Source organism: Littorina saxatilis, linkage group LG9 (assembly GCF_037325665.1).
Source record: "Littorina saxatilis isolate snail1 linkage group LG9, US_GU_Lsax_2.0, whole genome shotgun sequence".
NCBI classification, from domain to species: domain Eukaryota; kingdom Metazoa; phylum Mollusca; class Gastropoda; order Littorinimorpha; family Littorinidae; genus Littorina; species Littorina saxatilis.
This window is the reverse complement of record NC_090253.1, coordinates 31,829,854-31,854,746: the sequence shown is the minus strand read 5'-3', so window position 1 is coordinate 31,854,746 and position 24,893 is coordinate 31,829,854. Positions and strand designations below refer to the sequence as shown.

The following is a 24,893-nucleotide window of genomic DNA, read 5'->3' as shown; positions in this document are numbered from 1 at the left end:
GTTTCTGTGTTTCTACATGTCCGAGAATTCCTCCCGCGGGTTAGGGGGAAGAATTTACCCGATGCTCCCCAGCATGTCGTAAGAGGCGACTAACGGATTCTGTTTCTCCTTTTACCCTTGTTAAGTGTTTCTTGTATAGAATATAGTCAATTTTTGTAAAGATTTTAGTCAAGCAGTATGTAAGAAATGTTAAGTCCTTTGTACTGGAAACTTGCATTCTCCCAGTAAGGTCATATATTGTACTACGTTGCAAGCCCCTGGAGCAAATTTTTGATTAGTGCTTTTATGAACAAGAAACAATTGACAAGTGGCTCTATCCCCTCTCCCCCCTTTCCCCGTCGCGATATAACCTTCGTGGTTGAAAACGACGTTAAACACCAAATAAACAAACAAACAAATGTCCAAGAATAAACCGGCACGGTTGGCCTAGTGGTAAGGCGTCCGCCCCGTGATCGGGAGGTCGTGGGTTCGAACCCCGGCCGGGTCATACCTAAGACTTTAAAATTGGCAATCTAGTGGCTGCTCCGCCTGGCGTCTGGCATTATGGGGTTAGTGCTAGGACTGGTTGGTCCGGTGTCAGAATAATGTGACTGGGTGAGACATGAAGCCTGTGCTGCGACTTCTGTCTTGTGTGTGGCGCACGTTATATGTCAAAGCAGCACCGCCCTGATATGGCCCTTCGTGGTCGGCTGGGCGTTAAGCAAACAAACAAACAAACAAATGTCCGAGAATCTTGAAAGGTTCGATGCTTCTCGTGCTCGACTAACGATTCATTCTTAATCGATGCATAAGCTATACAACTGTTGAACATTGCCAATGACTATAGCCAGCTCTGAAAAAAATCCAAACCCTGGCTGTGTACAGGGAGCAGAAGCAGGCAGTCGCCATCATCTCAACTTTAAAGTGACCGTCGAGCAACGCTCAGAATGTAACCGTTGAGCATTCCTTTGGTTTAAAGGCACACTCCTTCCCGTGTCAACAGTTCGGCGCACCATCTCACATCTGACCAGACTTTTATCTGGGGTGTTATCTCCACTTGGTCACATACCACAAATCAACACCATGATTACTTGCTGTACCTCCCGCGGGTTAAGGGGAAGAATTTACCCGATGCTCCCCAGCATGTCGTAAGATGCGACTAACGGATTCTGTTTCTCCTTTTACCATTGTTAAGTGTTTCTTGTATAGAATATAGTCAATTTTTGTAAAGATTTTAGTCAAGCAGTATGTAAGAAATGTTAATTCCTTTGTACTGGAAACTTGCATTCTCCCAGTAAGGTCATATATTGTACTACGTTGCAAGCCCCTGGAGCAAATTTTTGATTAGTGCTTTTGTGAACAAGAAACAATTGACAAGTGGCTCTATCCCATCTCCCCCCTTTCCCCGTCGCGATATAACCTTCGTGGTTGAAAACGACGTTAAACACCAAATAAAGAAAGAAAGAAATTACTTGCTGTGGTGAGTGGGAAGTTTCCGATGAATTTTCGAAATTCATTCTTCAGAAAATTCCCACTATTGGCAGAGAGCACCCGGTCAGTTGAATGTTGGTATGTGACCAAGTGGAGGGATGGTCTTACCATACGCCATGTCAAAGTCTGACCTGATCTGAGATGGTGAGCCGAAGAAGGAGTGTGCCTTTACCCTCAACAAAGAGCTTGATCCAATTATAAAATTGCTCTGCAGTTCGTGTGCAAGCAGGTATATTTCTGAATCTTCTTCCTCTGTGAAAGTTCCGACGACAGCGGTCGAAGTCTAGCCAATGGGGTGCAACGATTAAATGCACTGTCACGACAACGACGTTTTCTCTCTCCATTTTGGGGGTTAAAGAGAGACGTTCTCAACAAGCACGTGACAAGAGGGAAAAATAGAATGTGTGTTGAATTTGGCAAAAATCTGACTTCGCACAGAAAGGTCATTCTCTGTCACAGATCATTACTGAAAGGTCACAATGAAGCAGTTGTGCCGAGTACAAAGTCAAATAGATTCAGGCATCTGAAAGACGAAAAGGTTCTGGTACAAGTACGTTTGTAAACGTGCCATAAATGTGCCATAAACGTGCCATAAATGTACCCATTCTTGCTTTATTGATTCTTTATTTTGGAACGTTAGCAATGTATCTGTTTTGGATTACAGAATAAAGTTTCCTTAAGAATATCAAAGAAGGTTTTCAAAAGAAGTTGTGCAACATTCCTGGCCTGTGGATTCCACCCCATTGCCTTTAGTTGCCCTTCGTCCACCCTTGCCCGGGGGAAGGGGAAGTAGGGGGTGGGGGTGGCAGTGTTGTGGCAAAGATGGGAAAGGAAGGGATGGGGTTATCTTATACATGAAAGGGGAAAACAAGGATTGTTCATGACTAATATGTCGTCATATGTGGCCTTAGGTTGTCGATGTATTCCCCCGTTTTTCTCCCCCACTTTTCCCCCTTTTTACTCTTTTTTTCTATTTCGACATTTGGAAGCCCCCTCTTCCCTTTCGTCCCTCTTTCTTGTGCCGTTTTTATTTTTATTTTTTATTTTGGGAGATCAAACCAGGAACTGTTCCATTAGCTTCGTTTTGACCTTCTGCTTGCCGATGTGTGCCGTGACTCGGGCAAAATGCCACGCACTGCCCCCAGACTCTGGTGGCCAAAATGTCCCTGACTTTTCAGGGCGCGTGACGCCGTCTTGCCCAGATGATAATTGACGACAGGACTCGTGTACCGTGTCTTGCCCAGATGATAATTGACGACAGGACTCGTGTACTGTGTCTTGCCCAGATGATAATTGACGACAGGACTCGTGTACTGTGTCTTGCCCAGATGATAATTGACGACAGGACTCGTGTACTGTGTCTTGCCCGCTACTAATTGATGGCTGGACCCACACAGTGCTCGCTGCCATTAATTGGTGAAGGAAGGCTGGATGTGGTCCGGTTGACTGTGTGGCAGTTTTTTCTCTCTCGTGTGCGAGATCAGCCTGGTGATTATTGTGTGGATTATTGTTCTCAAAGGCTAATTGTGATATTACTTTACGTACTTTATTACTTTACTTATGCCATTGCTGGGAAATTCGGGTCGCAGTGGAAAGCTAGCAGCAACAAGAGTCGCGCCGCTACCCAGGTGTATGCGTGTTCATTAGGTGTAATCAGCCACCTGCATTTGTGGCAGAATGATCGAGGTATTAGGCCTATACGTGCCACTGTGGTGACGCAGGGGTGGCACTTGGATACCTTATCTGAGTTCCTGCTCGTCACGTTGACCCATGTCCGTCCCGGCCTGGATTCGAACCCGTGATCCTTGGTCCAGTGCTCTACCAACTGAGCTTCCCTATATTGCACGCTGTGTAGCTAGGAGGATAACACAGCCATTTTCTCGCGTGTTTCGTGCGCTCACTTGCACGGTGATAGTTTCGTTCAGTGACTTATAATCATAGTGGGTGTCGCTACGATTATTGTGCGGGGTTTTTCCCGCGTGTTTTGTAAATTTTACCTAAAAATCAAATCTTGGTAATTGTTTCTCTCCATGACGAATGTTTTTGAGTTAGCTCGTTAGTAAGTAAGTCAGTTGATACAACAGGTATTTTATTAAAAACCTTAGCACTGAGCAACCCTCAGACCTTTAGAGTACGCGGCCTGTTCATTTTGTTTGTTTAACGCCCAGCCGACCACGAAGGGCCATATCAGGGCGGTGCTGCTTTGACATATAACGTGCGCCACACACGACAAAAGTCGCAGCACAGGCTTCATGTCTCACCCAGTCACATTATTCTGACACCGGACCAACCAGTCCTAGCACTAACCCCATAATGCCAGACGCCAGGCGGAGCAGCCACTAGATTGCCAATTTTAAAGTCTTAGGTATGACCCGGCCGGGGTTCGAACCCACGACCTCCCGATCACGGGGCGGACGCCTTACCACTAGGCCAACCGTGCCGGTGGCCTGTTCATTAAAATAAAAGAAGTAATAAGCAATAAAAAAGGAGGTTCACCGCACTTTGTGAGACGGCCTCGTAACTCTGTGGAAAGTCGAGCAAGCGCGTTATTACGTGAGAACGGGCGCCATAGAGATAGGAAACCTTCGTGGTTGAAAACGACGTTAAACACCAAATAAAGTAAAGAGATAGGAAGCGCCGTCTTGGAATGTCTGCAGAAGTGACGTCATGCTGACACCCTTAACGTACCCGAGGCGCATTGCCGAAGACGCACTTTCTGGAGGAGGAAGGACACACCCCCTCTAATGTCAAAGATTCTGTCCATTTCACAGACACGACATTATTCTCCCAACGACGCAGTAGGCATGCATGCAGTTCCAGGAAGCACGGAGAAGCGACTCTGTTTTATATTTGGCCAACTCTTTGGCAAGATTTGATTTTTAGGTTTTGGCCCGAGGGGGCTTCGAGACCGACGTGAACAGAGGTTTTATTTACAACTAACTGTTGCGAGACAAGTGTTTTACAAAGTGCAGCCCGTCATTTTCTCTGCAACTTAAATCTCGGAAAGTGTCTTCAATGCTTAATTTGATTTATAACGGATTTTTCCGGATTTTCTGGAAAGTTGAAAGCAGAGCTGAGATTTTAGACGACTGATCCGTCGCAAGGAAAATGAGATTAGGATAAAGTGTTTGTTGAACAATCCAGTTTTTCAAAAAGTCTAGATTTCGTTACACAAAAAGTTGAGAAAACCTGGAATTTTCTGGAAAGTCAAAGCAGTGCTTATTTTCTGACGATTAAGACATCGCAAAGAAAGTTTGATAAGTGAATAAGGAACAATTTTGTCTGCTGAACGATCGAGTTGTCAAACGCTGGAATTCCTGACGTGGTAGTCAGAGGAAACAGACAGATTACGAAAATCAAGGAAAAACACTTAGTGACGAAAATCCTGAAAGTGTAAAGTGATGTTCTACCATTAACTCAGGAAATGTATACAGACTGTTACATCTGAATTTACCAGTGTTAATCAGAAAAACACATCAAAACGTAATATGAATTAACAACTGTGTCTTTGGAAAACACATTAGGAGCAATATAAATTGACAAGTATAACTCGTGGGAGACACGTTCGAACCTAGGTTTGTTCGTTCGGGGTTTCTCGGCACAGTTTTGCTGTGTTGATCGCAACATGTTTTCTTTTGAGGATTTCCAAGCGGGGATGCCGGGAGCAATTTTGCGTTGGATCAAAGGTAAGACAAGCATAGCCATAACGTCACCCATCTAATGTACAGAGTGTTCATTTCAGGACAAAAGTTGAACAGGAGTCGGTAGTGATTCAGTAGGGTTAGTTATCGACACAGAATATTTCTCGTGATCTTAACTCTAAGAAAAATAAATCATAAAAATAAATGTTGCAGCAAATTTCGCACCCCAACAAAAACATGAATTCCCGTGTCATTTCATTCAAGTTTTCTATGCCATTAGACGTACTTCACTTGGCTATCTGGCGCACTTTTCGGATCAAAGATTTCTTTTTACTGGGGTCGTGTGACAGACGCTCAAATTCTTTCTTTCTTTCTTTCTTTATTTGGTGTTTAACGTCGTTTTCAACCATTCAAGGTTATATCGCGACGGGAGACACTCTTTGGTGTTTAACGTCGTTTTCAACCATTCAAGGTTATATCGCGACGGGAGACACTCTTTGGTGTTTAACGTCGTTTTCAACCATTCAAGGTTATATCGCGACGGGAGACGCTCAAATAAGGGTACGCCCAAAATCGACCTGACATAAACGTAAAAGTACCAATGAAATAAACGTGTGAGATGTCGGAGAAAAACAATTTTCCTGGTAAACTCTGCAAAAACCAGTTTTGACTCCTATTTTTTGAAGGGTCAAAAAAAGTTAAAGGGGCGCGAAAACAATAGGGTCGATCGGGGAATTGGAAACATTGATTTTATTCTTGGCCACATCGTGTTTTATGTTTAATTTTTTGTTTTGCTTGCCACTTTAATCTTGACATACTTTTCCCCTTACAGTTTTGTCATCTTCGCTTTTGCTGCTCACGCTTAAAGGCACACTCAGCTTCCCGTAAACCATCACAGACACTGTCAGGCTTTTGCACACAGTGCAAACAACCTTTCGTTTAAACACTCCCCGCTTGAGAACATCCTAGGTGCCCTCCGTAAAGAGCGAGCAATTTTCAAAGAATTTATTTTTGCGTGGCCAGCCGGATTGTCTGTCAGACAATGTGACCGGGCCCTTAGCAGTGCTTCATTTTGCCGGGGCGCCCGCGCCATTCACGCGTCATTTTTCAAAATGACGCACGGCGAAGCCGTGCTATGCGCCCGTCGGGCGCACATTTAAAAACTTTTTTTGTTTCATTTACGTCGCCGATTTCTCCACGCTAGCGATCGGAGGTCGCCGACTTGAGATTAAACAAGTGAGTCACTGAATCACAAGTGTGTCAGTGAATTTGATTCATTGGCTTTGCAGAGAGGAACCAATCAGAAAGCGTCTTTCATTTCCGCTTGTGTTTCAAAAACTGAGCATGACGTCACGTTGATCTAACGAACAATTTCGCCATGCCGCCTCCTCCTGTGAAGAAGCTGAAGGCAAAGCTAACTGGAGTCAGTGGACTTGTACAGACCAAACTCACTTTCAAGCTTCCTGTAGCTGTCAGTGAGTCTGACGAAGGTAAATATTTTCTGTTTTTACTGAACCCGTGGGAGAAGGGGAAAATGGGTGAGGGTGTGCAGTGCACATGGGTTTGACATCACATCTTTTCTGTTTGTCTTCCGATTTTGGAGACAGATTCTCCGACTTCTGAGATTACTCAAATTTACTGTTGCTGCTGTTTGGAGCGACTCTCTCAGTCTGTTATACTCCCCCCCCCCCCCCCCACAATTTTTTTTCTGCTTTTCGATGGTGTTGGCCCATGCCATATGAAATTGACCTCTCATTTTCAGTGGTCAGGGGTCATTTGACCCCTCATGCTCTAAAACAAAATGAAGCACTGCCTTAGATAAACCACGAAAACAGGTGTGTGGTTTACGCGAGCTAAATAGCCATTCAAACGAACTGTGTCATTTAATGCTATTAAATGCTATTGCAAGTGTGTTTGCTAAGGTTAGAACGGCTTTTTTCATGAGAAGATTGAAATCGTTCTGTAAACAATTTGAGACAGACTGGGGCTTTAAGGCGAAGTGCGCCACTGAAATTTAGAGTCATTGGACTTACACAGCCATTTTGAGTTGTTAGCAGTTTTGCACCTTTCAATCTGTCTACTTTCATGACATGCATATGATTACACTATACAAATTCATCAAAGTCTCTAAAAATATATTTCATTGCACCAACCCGTCGAATTTTTCTGTCTTTTCATTCACTCTTCCGATAAAAATTACGATTTTCAACCCTTGACAACAGACATTTCTGCTCGCCCAACGCGGAAACGTCGTATACCGTTTGAACAGCAGTTCTCTCCCCTGTGTCATTCGGCGGTTATTTTCGGTTAAATATGGATTCTCCTGGGGAAACCCCCCTATTTTTCAAACAAGCAAACCCCCAGACACTTTCCATATAAGGGGGTATGACGTAAATACCTGGCCACGATTGGTCAGATAGGCTCGCGTGGCTTTTCGCGTTCTAAAAGTCGTCTGCTCACCACGTTTAGTTTTCGACTGAGTTTGCTTAGAAAAATGGCTCGTGTGAAAAGATTAACGCTCCGAAAAACACATCATAAAGGCAAGTGTACGAGAAGACAACAACTGAAGAGTTGCAGAGACAAGAGAACAACTAAAACACAATCGGTGACCAAGCGCACAAAATCTGGATCGACCGCTGTGGCATGCAGATCAATTTCTGCGTCAGGACTGAGAGTGTGTTCTTGGCGGTTTGACGCGAAAACAATTCAAGACGAACACATAGGCCTACACAGCAGCCACTGGTCAAAAGCGACAGGTCCAGAGGCTTCCCAAACAAGGAGATGTCTTGTTGATTTGGAAACCTTTGATGGTATTGACTTGTAAACGAACTTTGTTGTCCGCAACGTAAACAGCCAACGCTGTCACCATGCCCAGACTCAAAACAGAGACACGGCCTTGCAGTGTACGCGCATGTGAGGAAGTTGTTCCAGGTACCGCTGGATACCTTGCCTCCAAAGAAAGCGGTCAAACGGATTATGGTCTCATCAGGCAAGCCGTTTATTCGTCCAGACTCCTTGATATGTGGGCTAGGTGCTCAACAATTTAACAAATTTTGTGAAAGTTTAGATTTGGTAGGCATGGATCACAAAACCTTCCAGAAGAAAGCTGATAAACTCTATCAACGACTTGATGTAGATCTACTGGAGGAGAAAGTATTCAGTGAGGCTGTCCGTCAGGTCAGACAGATACACGCAACGCACAATGGAATGACACTGTCTGATGATGGTGTTCTTGATATCAGTGTAAGCTACGACGGATCATGGCTGACCAGGGGGCACTCGTCCCACATTGGAATAGGGTGTGCTGTAGTCTAGACGTGCTGACTGGAATTTGCTTTGACGCTCATGTTATGTGCAACTACTGTCATACGTTTGCCAGACAACTGGAAACAAACTTCTCCAGGAGAAACCCCTGGAGTATGCTGCCTGGCTGGTAAAACAACTGGACATCTGTGACAAGAATTTTGCAGGTGAGTGCGTAGATCTAAACAGTATGTGTGTATGGTGCGCTTGTGAAGACGTTTGTTGAAATGGGATGATAGTGTGTTGTGTTTGAATTTTACATAGATCTGTAAGTGTTTGTGAAAATGTGTGTCAGTGTTTTGTGTGCGCTGTCTATGTGAAGTGTACGTGTGTGTGTGTGTGTGTGTGTGTGTCTGTGCGTGTTTGTGTATTTGTGTGTGTTTGGGTACTAATCCATGAATAGTAATACATGTACTGAACAAAAACAATGATAGCGTCTTTGTTGGTAGATCTGTGGCTGATTGCCGTGTGTGTGTGTGTGTGTGTGTGTGTGTGTGTGTGTGTGTGTGTGTGTGTGTGTGTGTGTGTGTGTGTGCATGTATGTGTGCATGCATGTGTGTGTGTGTGTTTGGGTACTAATCCATGCATAGTAATACATGTACTGAACAAAAGCAATAATAGCGTCTATGTTGGTAGATATGTGGCTGATTGCCTTTTGTGTGTGTGTGTGTTTGTGTGTGTTTGTGTGTTTGCTATTCAGTGGCTGACTTTGACTGAAACGGTGGTTTTATTTTTAGGTTCCAGTGGCATCATGGAAGTCGAGGCGGCTCGGGTTCTGTGGGGCAGGTCAGTGTCGCAGCACAATCTGCGATACACAGTTATCCTGTCAGACGGTGACACAAAAACCTTCCAGGAACTTTCCAAAATAAAGCCTTATGGAGATCAAGTAACCATCGAAAAAGAAGAGTACATCAATCACGTTTCCAAGCGTCTTGTAACAGCGCTTCGCAACCTTGTGACAGACTGCCGCAAAAAAGGAATCACTTTGGGAGGGCGAGGGTATGATCAGCTGACTCTGAATACAATCAGGAAGTTGACGATATATTATAATCGGGCAATTAGGGGGGGGGGGGGGGTAAGACAGTTGCAGACATGAAACGGGCAGTGATGGCATCTCTGCGTCACGGCTTCTCAACAGATGACAAGCCACAGCATGACTTGTGCCCCCATGGTGCCGCGTCATGGTCCTTCTACCAGCCCCCAGGACCACACGCAAAACTCGTCCATACACCTCTCAACTTCAAGAAGCTGAATCCTCCTCTAGAACCAGTTTACCAGAGACTGACGAAAGATCAACTGCTTCAGAGATGTGTGTCAGGAAAAACCCAAAACTCTAATGAGTGTCTCCACAGCAGCGTTTGGGTTCGCTGCCCCAAGGACAAATTTGCATGCAAAAATCGCGTACGGTTTGCAGTCGTCACAGGGGCTAGGGAATTCAATTTTGAACCAGCGGCTGCTCTCAACACTGCACAGTTCTACGGCTTTACAACAGGCTGTAACATGAAAAGACTAAACAAGGCTAGGAGTGTAAAAGGGTTCTTGGCAGCCTCAGGTTCAAGAAAGATCAGCTAAACAGAGACGCGACACTGTGCGTGCAGCTAAACTCAAAAGACAGGATGAGCTCATTAGACTACAAGGGGGTGCAGCATATGCTGCTGGGCAGTTTTAGGTAAGCCTGTAGTTACCAGGTGTCTGTGAAAAATACCTGAACTATGTTAACATTGATTTGGGGTGAATAAAAGAGCTTTGAAATGTTCTCGGCCTTGTTTCTCTGTTCAGCGTTTTTGCATGACCTGCTTTCTAGGAAACTGTTTTTCTTCAATCCAGCTGTTCAGAATGCAATGAAACTTAAGGGACATGCTTATCAGAGGACAACCTGTGGAATGACAACAGGAATTTTCTTTAAATTAATAAATAACTGTTCAGGCGGGTCATATTTACTAAAATTGTGCTGAAAAACATGATAATTCATCTAAAAAAAATATTTTATCAGAACTATTCATCCTAGAAAAAATCCCTGTTGTCATTCCACAACTATGGACTCCTACATCCTACATACAAAAAATCACATTCCTATGATTTAAGGGGAAGCTAAAAAACGTGTTCCTAGCAACCCATTTTGGCAGTTGGAGATTGCCGTTTCTATGGTAACGGACAGTGACGGTACTGAAAACGTTATCCGTTTTGAAATCGTATATGCCTTACCACTTCATAAACATATAACATTAGCCTATGGTAGAAGTAAATACAAATTTAGATTTTAGTGGCTCCCTTTGCCTTAAGGTGAAAAGAATCCCACTCCATGACATGACACGCCCGGCTTGTGCTTGAAGGAAAACGATTCCATCATGTCCACTCTTTGCCGCACATTCAGTGTGCGGAGAGAGAGTCTGTTGATGTTGGAGAAAGTGTTTCTTGGCCAGGCTTTCATCATGCAGCCAGCGCGGGTTCTCACCAAGACACCTCTTTTCATTTTTCACCCCGTTTCCTTGATCCGGGATTCTTCCGCCTCTTTGATGCTTTGTCTTGTCTTTTCGGGTTGAAGTTGCAAACTCCGTGGACCTTCGAAGGGCTGGAGTTATTTGCTTTTTGAGGAGCAGCGATCGTTTATTCAGCCTCAGTAGGAATCTTTGGGAGGTGATGAGGTGTTGAAGCGCCATGTATCTCTCCACCGGCTTTCAAACAGACCGTTTCCCTTGAGACCCAAAGAACCGCTCCACATTTTGTTGTTTGCAGAGTCTTCAACTTGGGCCATCCCGCAGTGGGGCACTGCGGTTATGAAATTAAAGGCCCCTCCTGTTTTTGGAACCGCAGGAGCTTTCTAGTTTGCTGTTAGGTAGATTTTTGGTTCCTCTTTCCTGTCATGCTATCTCTTTCTTCGTGAATTCTTTTCTTTTTTCTGCCTTCTTGCTCATTCACCTGTATTTTTTCCAAAAAATCTCTTCTCTTGCCGCTTGTCTCGCGATTCATGTATAGTTTAATCTGATAGTGTTCTGATGTAAGTCCAGCAGTAGATAGGTTAAGCCTATTTTAACATACTGGAAACTGGTAATCTTCCAGTAGGTATTTATTTAGTTTTACTAAAGCCTGCTGGGACACAAGTAATGGGTTAGTGCATTTGTAAACAGGAATCGCTTGACAAGTGGCCCCCTTCATCCCCCCCTTCCTCGTCCTGATATGGCTCTACGTAGTCGGCTGGACGTTAAGCAACAAATAAACAAACAAACTTGGGCCATCAACCCCCAAACACGTAGTGTCGTGGCCCTATAGTGCAAACGAGCACGAGAGCGCAGAATGTGCACGCGGATGATAAAATGAAAATGACCCTTTTGAGGGTTTAGTACCTAAAAACATACGACAGCGATTGACCCAAAAATCGACTTCGCTAATATTTTGCTAATATTTTGATATTTTGAGACTGTGTTTCTTTATTTAACTCAACACTAAAAAGATCACAGGCACAATATTAGCTGAGACTATTTTGGGGGTCAATCGATGTCCGATGTTTTTAAGCGAGGACGCTATGTTTATTTGCCAACCAGTTCATGCCCGTAATAAGTTTTTGAGGCTTATCAAAGAATCATTGGGTAGTTAGTTAGTATGTTTCTAGTCTGATTTGATATACCACGCATCAGTCTTTACTAAAAAAACAAAAAAGGGGGAATGTCAGAGAACATGTCTGTGAAATATAAATATTTATACCCAGAAGAACCTGGTAAGTTATTTCTGCTGCATGCGTTCATGTTTGTGTTGCTTTCTTTTTTCACCTTTTTGCGTGTGCAAAACAAAACCTGGTTAGGATTTAAAAAAAAATAATAATAAAAAAAACAAGTCGCGTAAGACGAAATAACTGCATTAAGTCAGGCTGTCGAACTCACGGAATGAAACTGAACGCACTGTATTTTTTCACCAAGACAGTACGGCTTCGTCAATCCCCGCGAGAAGGAAATCGCTCACCTCGCACGTGCAAAACGCAGTGAAACTAACACGGAAGAATAGCGCGGTAGCTTATTGTGCTAAGCAGGAAAGCGCGCTTGTCTGTATACTTGTTAACTTTCTGAGCTTGTTTTGAATACAACCTATCATATCTATATGTTTTTGGAATCAGGAAATGATAAAGAATAAGATGAAATCCTTTTTGGATCGATTTCTTAAATTTTAATCGTGAGACTAATTAATCTATTTTCGTTAATTGTGATCACATTTTAAGAGTAAACATAACATGTATATACTTTTAGATTCAGAATGTCATGAAGAATACGATGCAATCAATTTTAAATCTGTTTGCGAAAAATCGTTTTTAATGACAACTTTAATGAGCAAACTCATAAATTAATTTTTAAGCCTCCAAGCTGAAATGCAATACCAAAGTCCGGGCTTCGTCGAAGATTACTTGACAAAAATTTCAATCAATTTGGTTGAAAAATGAGAGCGTGACAATGCCGCCTCAACTTTCACTAAAAGCCGGATATGCCGTCATCAAAGACATTTATAAAAAAAATGAAAACAAGTCGCGTAAGGCGAAAATACAACATTTAGTCAAGCTGTCGAACTCACAGAATGAAACTGAACGCAATGCAATTTTTCAGCTAGAAACTCTCATGTAAAATTTCATAAAGATCGGTCCAGTAGTTTGGTCTGAATCGCTCTACACACACACACGCACAGACAGACACACACACACACACAAACACACACACACCCACACACACACACACACACACACACACACACACACACACACACACACACACACACACACACACACGCGCACACACACACACACACAATAGATAAATAATTAACTAAATAAATAAAGGATAATAGAAAAGGAAAGAAAACGTGAACTATTGATTTGCAACGTGAAAGAAGAATGGATGGACGATTTGTCAGCGTACAGCATATTATACCCGGAAGATACGAAGCATTGCGTAGGTAGACCCAATGAAGCAACTAGTATTTTGTTTTAATGAGTCAACAAAGGTCAATCCGATTTCGTCGAATTATCGAGACCTATCGCGAATCAGATTTTTTTTTCTTCTTCTTAGCTGATGGAATTGACGTCACTCTGTTGCCAGCATAATAGCGACAGTTAAATCAATGGAAGCAGATTAGAGCAGTATCTTAGGGACATGACCACGGCTTCCTGGAGTGAATAATGGCGAGAATATGTGCGTAGCAGCAACCACTAGCAAACAAACAAAAGATCGATCGGACGCGGCGAGAACATTATGATTGGAGAAAAGGGAAAGGATTGGCAGATAAGTAAATGCACTTTGAAGCGATTAATTAACGATTCATTTACGAAAAGGGGGACGGGAGGAGGGAGGGTTGAGGGGTACGCACGACCAACAAAAGCCCCCACCCCACCCCCTCCAAACACTCGTACAATTAATTAGCAAAACCCGATTCCTAAAACCCCCCAAACTCCACCGAAAGCGTCTGCACACAACATAACATCAGCAGCGTATTTCGTCAGTTACAACTAACGGCGCGATTGCGTGCGAACAGGCCAGTCAGTATATACGCCGCGTAAATGCGTGTTTTGCAGAATTGTCGCAGATTTGCGGGGCCCTCGCTCACATTTCCTCCTGGGGATTCCCCTGGCTGCGGGTTTTAGCTCAATCTGCTTATCCCTACGAAGGCAGCAGCGGAAACGTGCTAGTGGCCAGTTTCTCTTTGTGGGGAGAATTGGCCATTCATTTGGAGACTTCCGAGACTTGGGAGTTACTCGGTGTGATTTGGAGAGTCTGGTGGTGTGTTCCTTGGTATGGGATGTTTCATGTCGTCAGGGAGCCTTGACTTTATGTCAAGACTTTGTAGTAAAAGTGAGTGGAAAAGCTTGCCGGATATGTTTGTTTCTCCCTGTTCCTTTGCTATGAAATGACGCCAAGAGGCCTTCCAATGAGCCCGTCATTATTTTGAGTGTCAAGTCTGTGGTTGCAGTCGATATGCCCTTGTGTTTGAATATAGGCCTAAGGACACATTTTAGTTTCTTAAAGACAGACGACAAAGTCGTTTTGTGGTTCTTGTTCTTGAAACAGCGTTCGCGCGTGAAGACCCTGTTGAAAAATAATTGGTCGTGGATTGTGGTGATATGCAATTTTCATGGCAGCGGAAGGACAGTTCTCGCCCAAACAAGTGTTGAAAGTCAGAAATGTGTTCGTGGTAAGACCCTTAAACAGGAGTGAGGGAACAGGGGCGGACGAGGGGGGGGTTTCAGGGGTTTCCGGAAACCCCCCCCCAGCCAAAATTTTTTTTTTTAAATGGTGTTTTTTTGGGGTATTAATCAGTGACAAAATCTGCTGCCTGAAACTGGTAATGATCATCCTCAAAATGCACCAGATTGCACCATTTTGCATCCTTTTTTACAAAATTTTCCGGGGGGGCATGCCCCCGGACCCCCCTAGCAAGCTAGGCGCTTTGCGCCGTCGGCTCGGCGCTTCGCGCCTTCACACCCATATCTTCACAATATACTTTTGGAAACCCCCCCCATAAAATGAACTGATCCGCCCCTGGGGAACATTGTAACTTTCACCGCACTAGAGGAACAGATTTGATACATGATGTGGTTTACCTATGGTCAAGTCGTAATGTCACAAAGGACATGTTGTCTTTTGACGACCGAAACTCAGTGTCTGTGAAATGTTTTCCTGGTAGTGAGGGGTCGTCTCCAAGGAAGAAGAGTGCGACGGGGGTCGGTTAGTTGTTGGTTTTTGACGTCCCTTAAACATATTAGGCTACTTCATGACGTATGTGATGTGGCTTGTTGGTATAGTCTGACAACTGACACGGTGACTTTATCATTTGTAGACCATTAGTACCAGCCAACAAAAACCAGCCTTAATATGTACAGTGCGGCGAAATACTCGGCGGGGAGTAAAACTCCCAAATGAACAACAACAACGACGAAGACGACGACGACGCTAACAACGACAACAACAACAAAACAAACGCTTTCTTAACCAGCTTTTGCTCATTAGCTTAATAAACCATTGTTTACTCCAGCCTCTGGCGCGAGAGACATTTCCATATCGGAAGCTGATGCGTACAGGTTTGAGATTTGTTTTGTCTTGTACTGTCTCAATCTGGCGTTCGCGAATGAAAATCCATGCGTTGTTTATGCCTGTCATTGCGCTGGTTATTAAAAGAACAGCTACACACTCAGTTGGATTGTGATCAAAAGCACGCATCACGCTGTAAAACTGGCTTATGTGAAAGCATTGATTCACCACAGTGCTAATGTGATAGAATTGGTTCATCGTCAGTAGTACACTTATAATGTGAAAGCATTGATTCATCTTCAGTAGTACATTGCTGAACTGCAAGAATGAAGCTAATAAAATAGTGAAAATAGCAAATTCCAGCTTTTTTGGTTAGCGGATAGTTTAATGAGAGACTTTCGTGTTCACATCGAATCGCAAGCGATTCAATTTCAGTATAGGACTTTTGGTTGTGAACCAAAGGGTTTACATAGAGAACATTTTGAAAGCAAAATTAAAGGAATATAATGATACGTTTGCCTGAATTATTTACCAATAAAATACATTCATTTGCAAAAATGAAATGAGAGATCTATATATATTCATATAGAGGGTTGGCCTTAGAGCTTCATCTGCGAGTAAAATGCGACACCGTTAGCCTGCGCATCTGCCACGCGGAAGTCCTTGAAAATTACAGTGAACGCTGGAGGTGAACCTTGGCCTGTGTTGCTTTTAGTATACAACTCTCCTGTGTTCACTTTCAAGTGAATAACTATCGTTCTGATATCATTTTAAAGTGAAGCTAAAGAAACCTGGTATCGGCACTGCTGTGCATCTCCTATGATCTCAATGGTATCAAGGCACGGGTCATAGCCCTTTGCCGCGACAAGGTTTGCCGATACCGGCACTTGTCTTGTCTAGACAGTGACGTCATTCATAGATGACGCCAATCATAAATGACGTTTGTCAATGGAACTTATGCTTTCAAGTGTTGCTGCTTCCAGTGACAGGAAGGTATAGAGATTGATCATTGTATACAATCAATTTATCATTGTATACACAAATTACACAAACGTCATCTTGTGAGGGACCAAAAAATATTGAAACTCTCGGATTATTTTTTTGTGTGGTATCAACCTCGACCTACGGTCTCGGTTGATACCACAAAAAAATCTTCCTCGAGTTTCAATATTTTTCGGTCCCTCACTCGATGACGTTGTGTAATCTCTATATGACACACTACCTTGAGCTGAGGCAAGAGTATCGATCAGTTGTTTTATGATCTGTGGCGTGCTGGCAACACCGCAGTGTTTATTGTCTCTGAGGCACCGTAGCTAATGTTGCAATCGATTGAGCAAGCGTGCGGTAATTTCCTGACCTAAATCACATTGTTTGACTTGCTTTTATGTGTGACGAGACGCAGGGGAGGGGGAGGGGTTGAGAGAGAGAGAGAGAGGGGGGGGGGGGGGGGGGGAGAGAGGCAGAGAAGGAAACGAGAGGGAAATTACCATGACAATTCTTAACAAAACGAAGGTAATAGAGGAAGCTGAGAGAGAAAGAGGGTAAGGGGGGAGAGAGAGAGAGAGATAGAGAGAGAGAGAGATAGAGAAAAGGATTTATTGATTGATTTATTGATTGATTGATTGACCTATACATAAAATAAGAGAGAGAGGCAGAGAAAGAGTTATGTAGAGTGCTTCCTCTAGGAAGTGCTTCATTTACAAGCTTCAAATAGCGTAGCTTTGAAAATCTTTCTCTCTCCCTCTCTGTCTCTTTCTCTCTGTCACTCTGTCTCTGTCTGTCTCTGTCTGTCTGTCTGTCTGTCTGTCTGTCTCTGTCTGTCTCTGTCTGTCTGTCTGTCTGTCTGTCTCTCTCTCTCTCTCTCTCTCTCTCTCTCTCTCTCTTTCTTTCTCATTGATTGTTATGAGTGTTCACGATGTGTCACTAGTTCCGTAGCTTCGCTGAAAACATGCGAGTCGGCACCAAGCTCTCTCCGTCATTGACAAACACAGCGACAAAAACCATGTCAGACGGATGTGTTGATCAATGCAGGATAATCACTTGCCATAAAACTATTCCAAAAACCTAAATCAGTGCCAAGCAACAATGTTGGTCCATTCATGGTGATCACTGCAACCCTTTGTCGGCCATAAAACACCGTGTCTCTGTTCGATACGCCGTATTATTTTTCCTCTTCTACCATCCGACGTATGCTTTGTGTGCTTAAGTGTTATATTATCAGCACTCTGTGTATTTAGAGCTTTGTTATTGACACCAATGTCAGTAAAACTCTATTATCGATCCCCGGTTTCTAGCTATGATAGAGAGAGAGAGAGAGAGAGAGAGAGAGAGAGAGAGAGAGAGAGAGAGAGAGAGAGAGAGAGAGAGAGAGAGAGAGAGAGAGAGAGAGAGAGAGAGAGAGAGAGAGAGAGAGAGAGAGAGAGAGAGAGAGAGAGAGAGAGAGAGAGAGAGAGAGAGAGAGAGAGAGAGAGAGAGAGAGAGAGAGAGAGAGAGAGAGAGAGAGAGAGAGAGAGAGAGAGAGAGAGAGAGAGAGAGAGAGAGAGAGAGAGAGAGAGAGAGAGAGAGAGAGAGAGAGAGAGAGAGAGAGAGAGAGAGAGAGAGAGAGAGAGAGAGAGAGAGAGAGAGAGAGAGAGAGAGAGAGAGAGAGAGAGAGAGAGAGAGAGATTCGCACGCACGCACGCACAAAATCCCAGGCAGTCAACGACAACAAATACATACACGCACGCACGCCAGCCCACACACAATTGTCTCCCCATCTGTGAGCACCCTCACGAAGAACTGGACATGACGGCCAGAAAGGCAGAGGGATAGGCAGAGATGGTTTGGAGGGCTTTCCGCGCGTGGAGGTCTGTGAAGAGCCAGTGGTCATTAGCCCAATCTGGACCCCTCTTGACCAATTTGTGGACCACTGGGTGACCAGTAATGGCGGCCAGTCTCTGCGGTTTTTATCTGCCCTTTTCTGCTCGCTTTTTGTGTTTTGCGTGACACTCTCGTCTCCGATGTCCAGCAACAGTTCAGGCTTTGTTCGCGTTCTCCGTTTTTCTCCTCCTCGTTTTCCCGCGTGTCTTTGGGGGATGTGTTGTGTACTGGCATGATTCTCGCATGACCTTTTCGTTCCATCCCTTAGGTTCCCATCCATGTTGATTAACTATTGGATTGCCTGGTTGAAACAACTATATAGAAAGGAAAATGAGGGGGAATTTCTGAGTATTAATTAGGCCTACCTGTTCGCCCCGTAAGGCGCTATGTGATTGCCATGTGCCTGTCTGTGTGTGTTTGATTGACATTGTGTGTATTTGTCTGTGTGCTGCAGGAGCTAGCAGTCTGTGCTCCAGTCCCGAGGCCATGCCCCCCGGTCAACCGCCCGGCAAGATGGCGCCCAAGCCACACACACCAGCACCCAGGAAGGCGCCCAAGATTGGCCTTATAAGGTGAGTCCTTATAGGGTTTGTGTCTTAGCGCGATTCGTATTGTTGTTGTTGTTGTTGTTGTTGTTGTTGTCGTTGTTGTTTTTGTTAATGCTGTTGTTGTTGTTTATGTGTGTGTGTGTCACAGTGTGTGTGTGTGTGTGTGTGTGTGTGTGTGTGTGTGTGTGTGTGTGTGTGTCGTGATATAACATTGAATGGTTGAAAACGACGTTAAACACCAAATAAAGAAAGTGTGTGTGTGTGTGTGTGTGTGTGTGTGTGTGTGTGTGAGAGAGAGAGAGAGAGAGAGAGAGAGAGAGAGAGAGAGAGAGAGAGAGAGAGAGAGAGAGAGAGAGAGAGAGAGAGAGAGAGATTGATTACGTTGCCCAAGTATCTCCGTGTGTGTGTGTGTGTGTGTGTGTGACGGTGTGTGTGTAAGAGGACTGTCGTGACTCCACTGTTCTTAATAAAAGCATAAGTGTGGTTCAGCCTGCAGTACCTCTGACGTACCGAGGGAACGATTTGTCTCTTCGTGTTTACAGAAAACACTGACACACACACGCGCACCTGCGCACTCCTCTTTGCTCTGGCTCTCTTCGTCTACTGTTTTTCTCTTCGATGTGAAAAAAGGCCTTTCTCTGTCCTAAATGCACGCATTGCGCGGTAATATCTTCTCACCCTGTGCATTTTGGTAAGGCTCACCTGAAGCAGACAACAACGCACGTGTTCAGGTGATAAGTATCACTCAGTCACTTCGTCGCCAGCTCTTCACGGAGTATGACGAGTATGATTTGCTCTCAGACAATACCCATGTAGTTCCCCTGACTCCGACCAACAGCTGGTCTATTATTCTCTGCTAGGTTACTTCTGATACAGTGTGAGTTTAGATATTCACATGATAGTCACAGAATCGTCTGTTACTGACGCGTGCGAAAACTGAGATGCCATAAACCAGGCGAAGATCACAAAATCACAAGTGATTTCTGTTGCCTGTTGGATTTGTTTGCAATGCTCGGGGAAGCAACTCCGCAAAGATAAGAAATACTAGTGGTTCTCTTCCTTGGATTGCTTGTGTGTCTGGAAGAGTTTTGTCCCTTCAATTGTATGAACGGACACCTTTGTACTTTGCGCCGCTGTCAACTAAATGTATTCTGTGTCGTATTTTTTTGACAACTTTTTCGGACATTATCATGCTACAATGAGTCTTTGAGTAATACATGAGGGCCCCAAAGGGGGGGGTATCATCACGATCACGGGAAGGGAAATTTTCGCTTTCACGATCACAGTTACCTTGATTTTTGTTTTCACGATCACGAACACCAGTGGCAAATCACGGTCACGGTAAAAGTTGCATGTACAGAAAGCACGTGTCAAAGTAAACACAACCACACAGTAATTCGCTCCTCTGGATCTATTGTTTATTCAACACAAAGTGACAACTGTTGCACTTTTTTATAATTATTTTTTGAATTCTCTTTCATACACACATAGAAATACATATCATGATTTGTAATCAGTAACAAGAATGTTGTTTTCATTGGGTTTTTTTTCTCTCTCTCTCTCTCTCTCTCTCTCTCTCTCTCTCTCTCTCTCTCTCTCTCTCTCGTTCTCTCTCTCTCTCTCTCTCTCTCTCTCTCTCTCTCTCTCTCTCTCTCTCTCTCTCTCTCTCTCTCTCTCTACACTCATACACATTCAACCCCCACACCCTCACTCACACACATGAATATATACTTGCACAATTTCACATTTCCAGAGCTAAATCTTGTAAACCCATTTTCTCAAAAACTATTGGGTGGATTGAAATTAAAGTACATGTATGTGTGATGGGTTCTTTATTTTCAACTTTGCCGTACAATTTGAGGTACACCATCGCCTGGTTCCATGGCCTTGAATAAAAAACAGGAATGCTACAGGCCAAAAACGGTTTTACCTGAAAGAAGCGCGCAGTACCAGTAGCGAAGCCACAAGCCTGAGCCTGCGAAGCAGGCGAGCAAACTAGGGGGGTCCGGGGGCATGCTCCCCCGGAAATTTTTTCAAAAAACGGTTAAAATCTGTGCAATCTGGTGCATTCTGGGCATCATTTTAGGGGTTGTAATAGTGTTGTGATCTTGTTAAAAATCCCATTTTAGCCTCCCCCCACCACCATTCAACACACCTCCAAACTGGTGAAAACAACACTACTGTGCGCTGGCTTCATTGAGACCGGCGCCCGGTCGCGTTGCGCGATATTCACACGGATCGTTTTTGCGGAAATTTTTCAACTTCACCGGAAAAAATTTGACTTTACCGGATTTTGAAAACGGCTTTATCGGATTTCCGGCAATTACCGGAAAAGTAGCATGCCTGACAAAATCCCCAACGAACATGACTTTGATCGTCTTTGACATGAGGATCAAGTGACCCAAACTGGCGCGTCTCCCCGCCATTGTTTCTGAATTTAACCCATTGTTGATATTAAAGTTTACAGGCGCTAAAATAAATCCAAGCTTAATGCAAAGAAGCGACAATTAGAATCTATGCCAAGCGTGTCCACGTTGCTGGGATAAAAAACACATTTCTAGTTTCGGTTTTGGCTAAACGCAGACTCGATCTCGAGCCAGTCGAGGTCACACTGAGCGAGTGACAGCCGGACGTGGCAATGTCGACAATGTCAATGATCTCACTCAAACTCAAAGATCTTGAACAAATTTCAAGATCTTTGCCTACATTCAGAACAGTCATAGAGCAACATAGATCAACATACCTTGATATTTCGTCTTCAGAAAGACCGACCCGAAGCCTGACCTTTCCACCAAGGAAGGCATTCTCGCCGCCAGCTTTGGTCTGGCTTGAATCCACAAAATATAACAGAAGTTCGATGACAGTACCGCTGCACGCCATTTTTGATCTTCGAATTCGAATTGCACTCAAAACTTTTGCACGAAGCCCTTCCATTGGATGAAGTTTGGCAGACTTTTGCAATTTGCCTTCTGATTGGATCTCTTTTTGTCAGTGTGTAATTGGTTCTTTTAAAGGGAAGCAATCGCTCTCAAAATCATATTTCTGAATGTGTTGTTGCTTCCCTTCAATCGGGGTTGGCTCCTTACCGAATAGACTAGAGGATCATAGAGTGTAATACAGCTGTGAAAAATGTACGTTGAAAATAAAATGCTTTGCAATAATGCCCATCACGATCACGAAAACAAATGACGATCACGATCACGAGACTTGATTTTTTTGTCATCACGGATCACGGGCAAAGTCCCATCACGATCACAGAAATGGAAATTTCGGCAATCACGGTCACAGAAAGGTCAAAAAACGCCAATCACGATCACGGTTTTAAACCCTTTGGGGCCCTCATACATGTGGAATGAAGCGTACGATACGTTTGTTGTTGTTGTTCAAAATGAAGAATGAGGAAACTGTTTCTGCGCATTAATCCAACTAATGGGTAAAACAGCTTTTATGGAGTACTATCCCATATCCCACCCCTCTCTCTCTCTGCTGTCTGTTGGCTCAAGCAGTGACAGAGATAAGAGGGCACATGGACTTTGTCAAACCTTAAAATGTTTGCAGTCTGATGAAAAGAAGAACGCTATCACAGTCTTCTCTTTTTATAGGACAGATATCTTTTTTTCTTCTCTTTGTCTCTCTCTCTCTCTGACTCTCTCTGTCTCTGTCTCTCTCCCTCTCTCTCTCCCTCTCTCTCCCCTCTCTCTCTCCCTCTGTCTCTGTCTCTCTCCCTCCCTCTCTCTCTCTTTCTTTCTCCCTCTCTCTCTTTCTCCCCCCTCTCTCTCTCTTTCTCTTTCTTTCTTTCTCCCTCTCTCTCTTTCTCCCCCTCTCTCTCTCTTTCTCTCTTTCTCCCTCTCTCTCTTTCTCTCTCTTTCTCTCTCTTTCTCCCTGTCTCTCTCTTTTTTCTCTCTCTCTCTCTCTTTCTCTCTCTCTCTTTCTCTCTCTCTCTCTCACACACACATAGACACGCAGAGACACACAGATTGACAGTCAGACAGACAGACGTACGGACGCACGTACGCACTGGCACGCACGTACGCACTCGGACACACACGCAAGCACGCACGCACGCAGCACGCACCCGGGCCACCCGACATACACACACACATACACACACACACACACACACACGAACGATAAAGCATACATAATATACGCACGTCCGCATAACCATGTTCCTCTCAGTGTCTCCTTCTCCGTGCCTTTCGCTTCGTTAGGGAAGCTAATTCAGAAATCGATTTAGCAAGCCCCATCACTCGCGACGGAGTAGACACTCGGGCAAACAAAGTTAGCGCCCTTTGTGCTTGCGGTGCGTCGGTCGCTGACCCTCGGTTAGCCCGCCTCGGTCTGGCTCATGGGGATGCCGCGTACGGCTGAGGGATTCTCTTACGACTACTACAAAGTGGAACCTCTTTTTTCAGGATAATTATCATTCTTCCCATATTAACCATGCAGCTTGTAAACTGCCATGTGACTGGGCATCGTACCACTTTAACACATTGCTGATTTGAACAGCGTGACCATTTCCTGTGCATAGGAAGGTTTTTTTCCGTGAAGTTAAATTCATGTGTCATGTGTGATAATAATTCCGGAGAAGAAAAAAGACTCCTCTGCGCATGTAGCAGACCAGCTGTTGATTTTTGGTATGTGTTGTAATGGAAGATTGGACATAATGTAGTAGTACTTAAGGGCACAGTAAGCCTCCCGTAAACCTTCACAGATACTTTCAGGCTTTTACACACAGTACAAACACCCTTCCATTTGAACGCTCACCAAACGGGAACATCCTAGGTGCCCTCCGTAAAGAGCGAGCAATTTTCAAAGATTTATTTTCGCGTGGTTTATCTTACCCCTGAGCCATCGTGAACCCGTGTGATCAAGTTTCCCTTTTTCACAATGTAGTCGTCAGTTAGTAATTTGAATGCGACTCGCTGTGAGCTTATCTGCAATAGCACGCTATTAGGTACCTCTGACTATGCACGGAACAAACGGCTGTGGTTCACAAGAACTCTAGCGATGGCTTTTGACTGTTCAGAGGAACTGGCGATAGGTATAAACCGTCGTCTGCGTGACCCTGCTTCCGGGCTGTTCTTTTTTCAAACTTTCAAAAATTCGAATTGTACTGATCTTGTCTTGATGAAAAAAGAATTCTTTTATGAGTAAAGAATGTTTGTGTAACAAGCTGTCAATTTATTATTTAGATTTTAAAAGTTAGGTCTAGCGCCAAAACGCACCACGGTCCGATTGTCTCTGACACAATCCGCAAAATTAATTCTTTGAAAATTGCTCGCTCTTTACGTAGGGCACATAGGATGTTCCCGTTTGGTGAGCGTTCAAATGGAAGGGTGTTTGTACTGTGTGTAAAAGCCTGACAGTATCTGTGATGGTTTACGGGAGGCGTACTGTGCCTTTAACAGTTCGGTTTCCATAAGAAGGAAGGTACCGGTAAGATCCGCTGTTTGAAGACAAGACACCCTGTCTTTAAAACTCTCCACTGCCTTCTCACATTATCTCTTCATAAAGTCTGTCAATTTAGCTCAATATCATATCCTCCCCCCCCCCCCCCCCCACCGCGGGTTAGGGGGAAGAATTTACCCGATGCTTCCCAGCATGTCGTGAGAGGCGACTAACGGATTCTGTTTCTCCTTTTACCCTTGTTAAGTGTTTCTTGTATAGAATAATTATAGTCAATTTTTGTAAAGATTTTAGTCAAGCAGTATGTAAGAAATGTTAAGTCCTTTGTACTGGAAACTTGCATTCTCACAGTAAGGTCATATATTGTACTACGTTGCAAGCCCCTGGAGCAAATTTTTGATTAGTGCTTTTGTGAACAAGAAACAATTGACAAGTGGCTCTATCCCATCTTCCCCCTTTCCCCGTCGCGATATAACCCTTCGAATTCGTGGTTGAAAACGACGTTAAACACCAAATAAAGAAAAGTCACACTTTTCTTCCAGTGTTTTTGTTGTTGTTGTTGGTTTAAACAGTTTTATTCAGAAAATTACAGATAACAATGCCGCATACAATCAATGTAACAAATGGAGCACAACGAGCAAAGCTTATACACGTGCTCT

The 24,893-nt window shown here is 44.0% G+C and overlaps 1 protein-coding gene across 3 annotated transcripts in view; it reads left to right on the top strand.

Moving 5' to 3' along the window:
* The window catches only part of LOC138975880 (calcium/calmodulin-dependent protein kinase kinase 1-like), a 187,971-nt gene that overhangs the window by 29,272 nt on the left and 133,806 nt on the right, over window positions 1-24,893 (top strand). For all 3 annotated transcript variants that reach the window (XM_070348654.1, XM_070348653.1, XM_070348655.1), the window contains exon 2: window positions 18,732-18,849. In XM_070348654.1, the coding sequence (XP_070204755.1) occupies window positions 18,732-18,849 (118 nt within the window). The remainder of the gene's footprint in view (window positions 1-18,731; window positions 18,850-24,893) is intronic.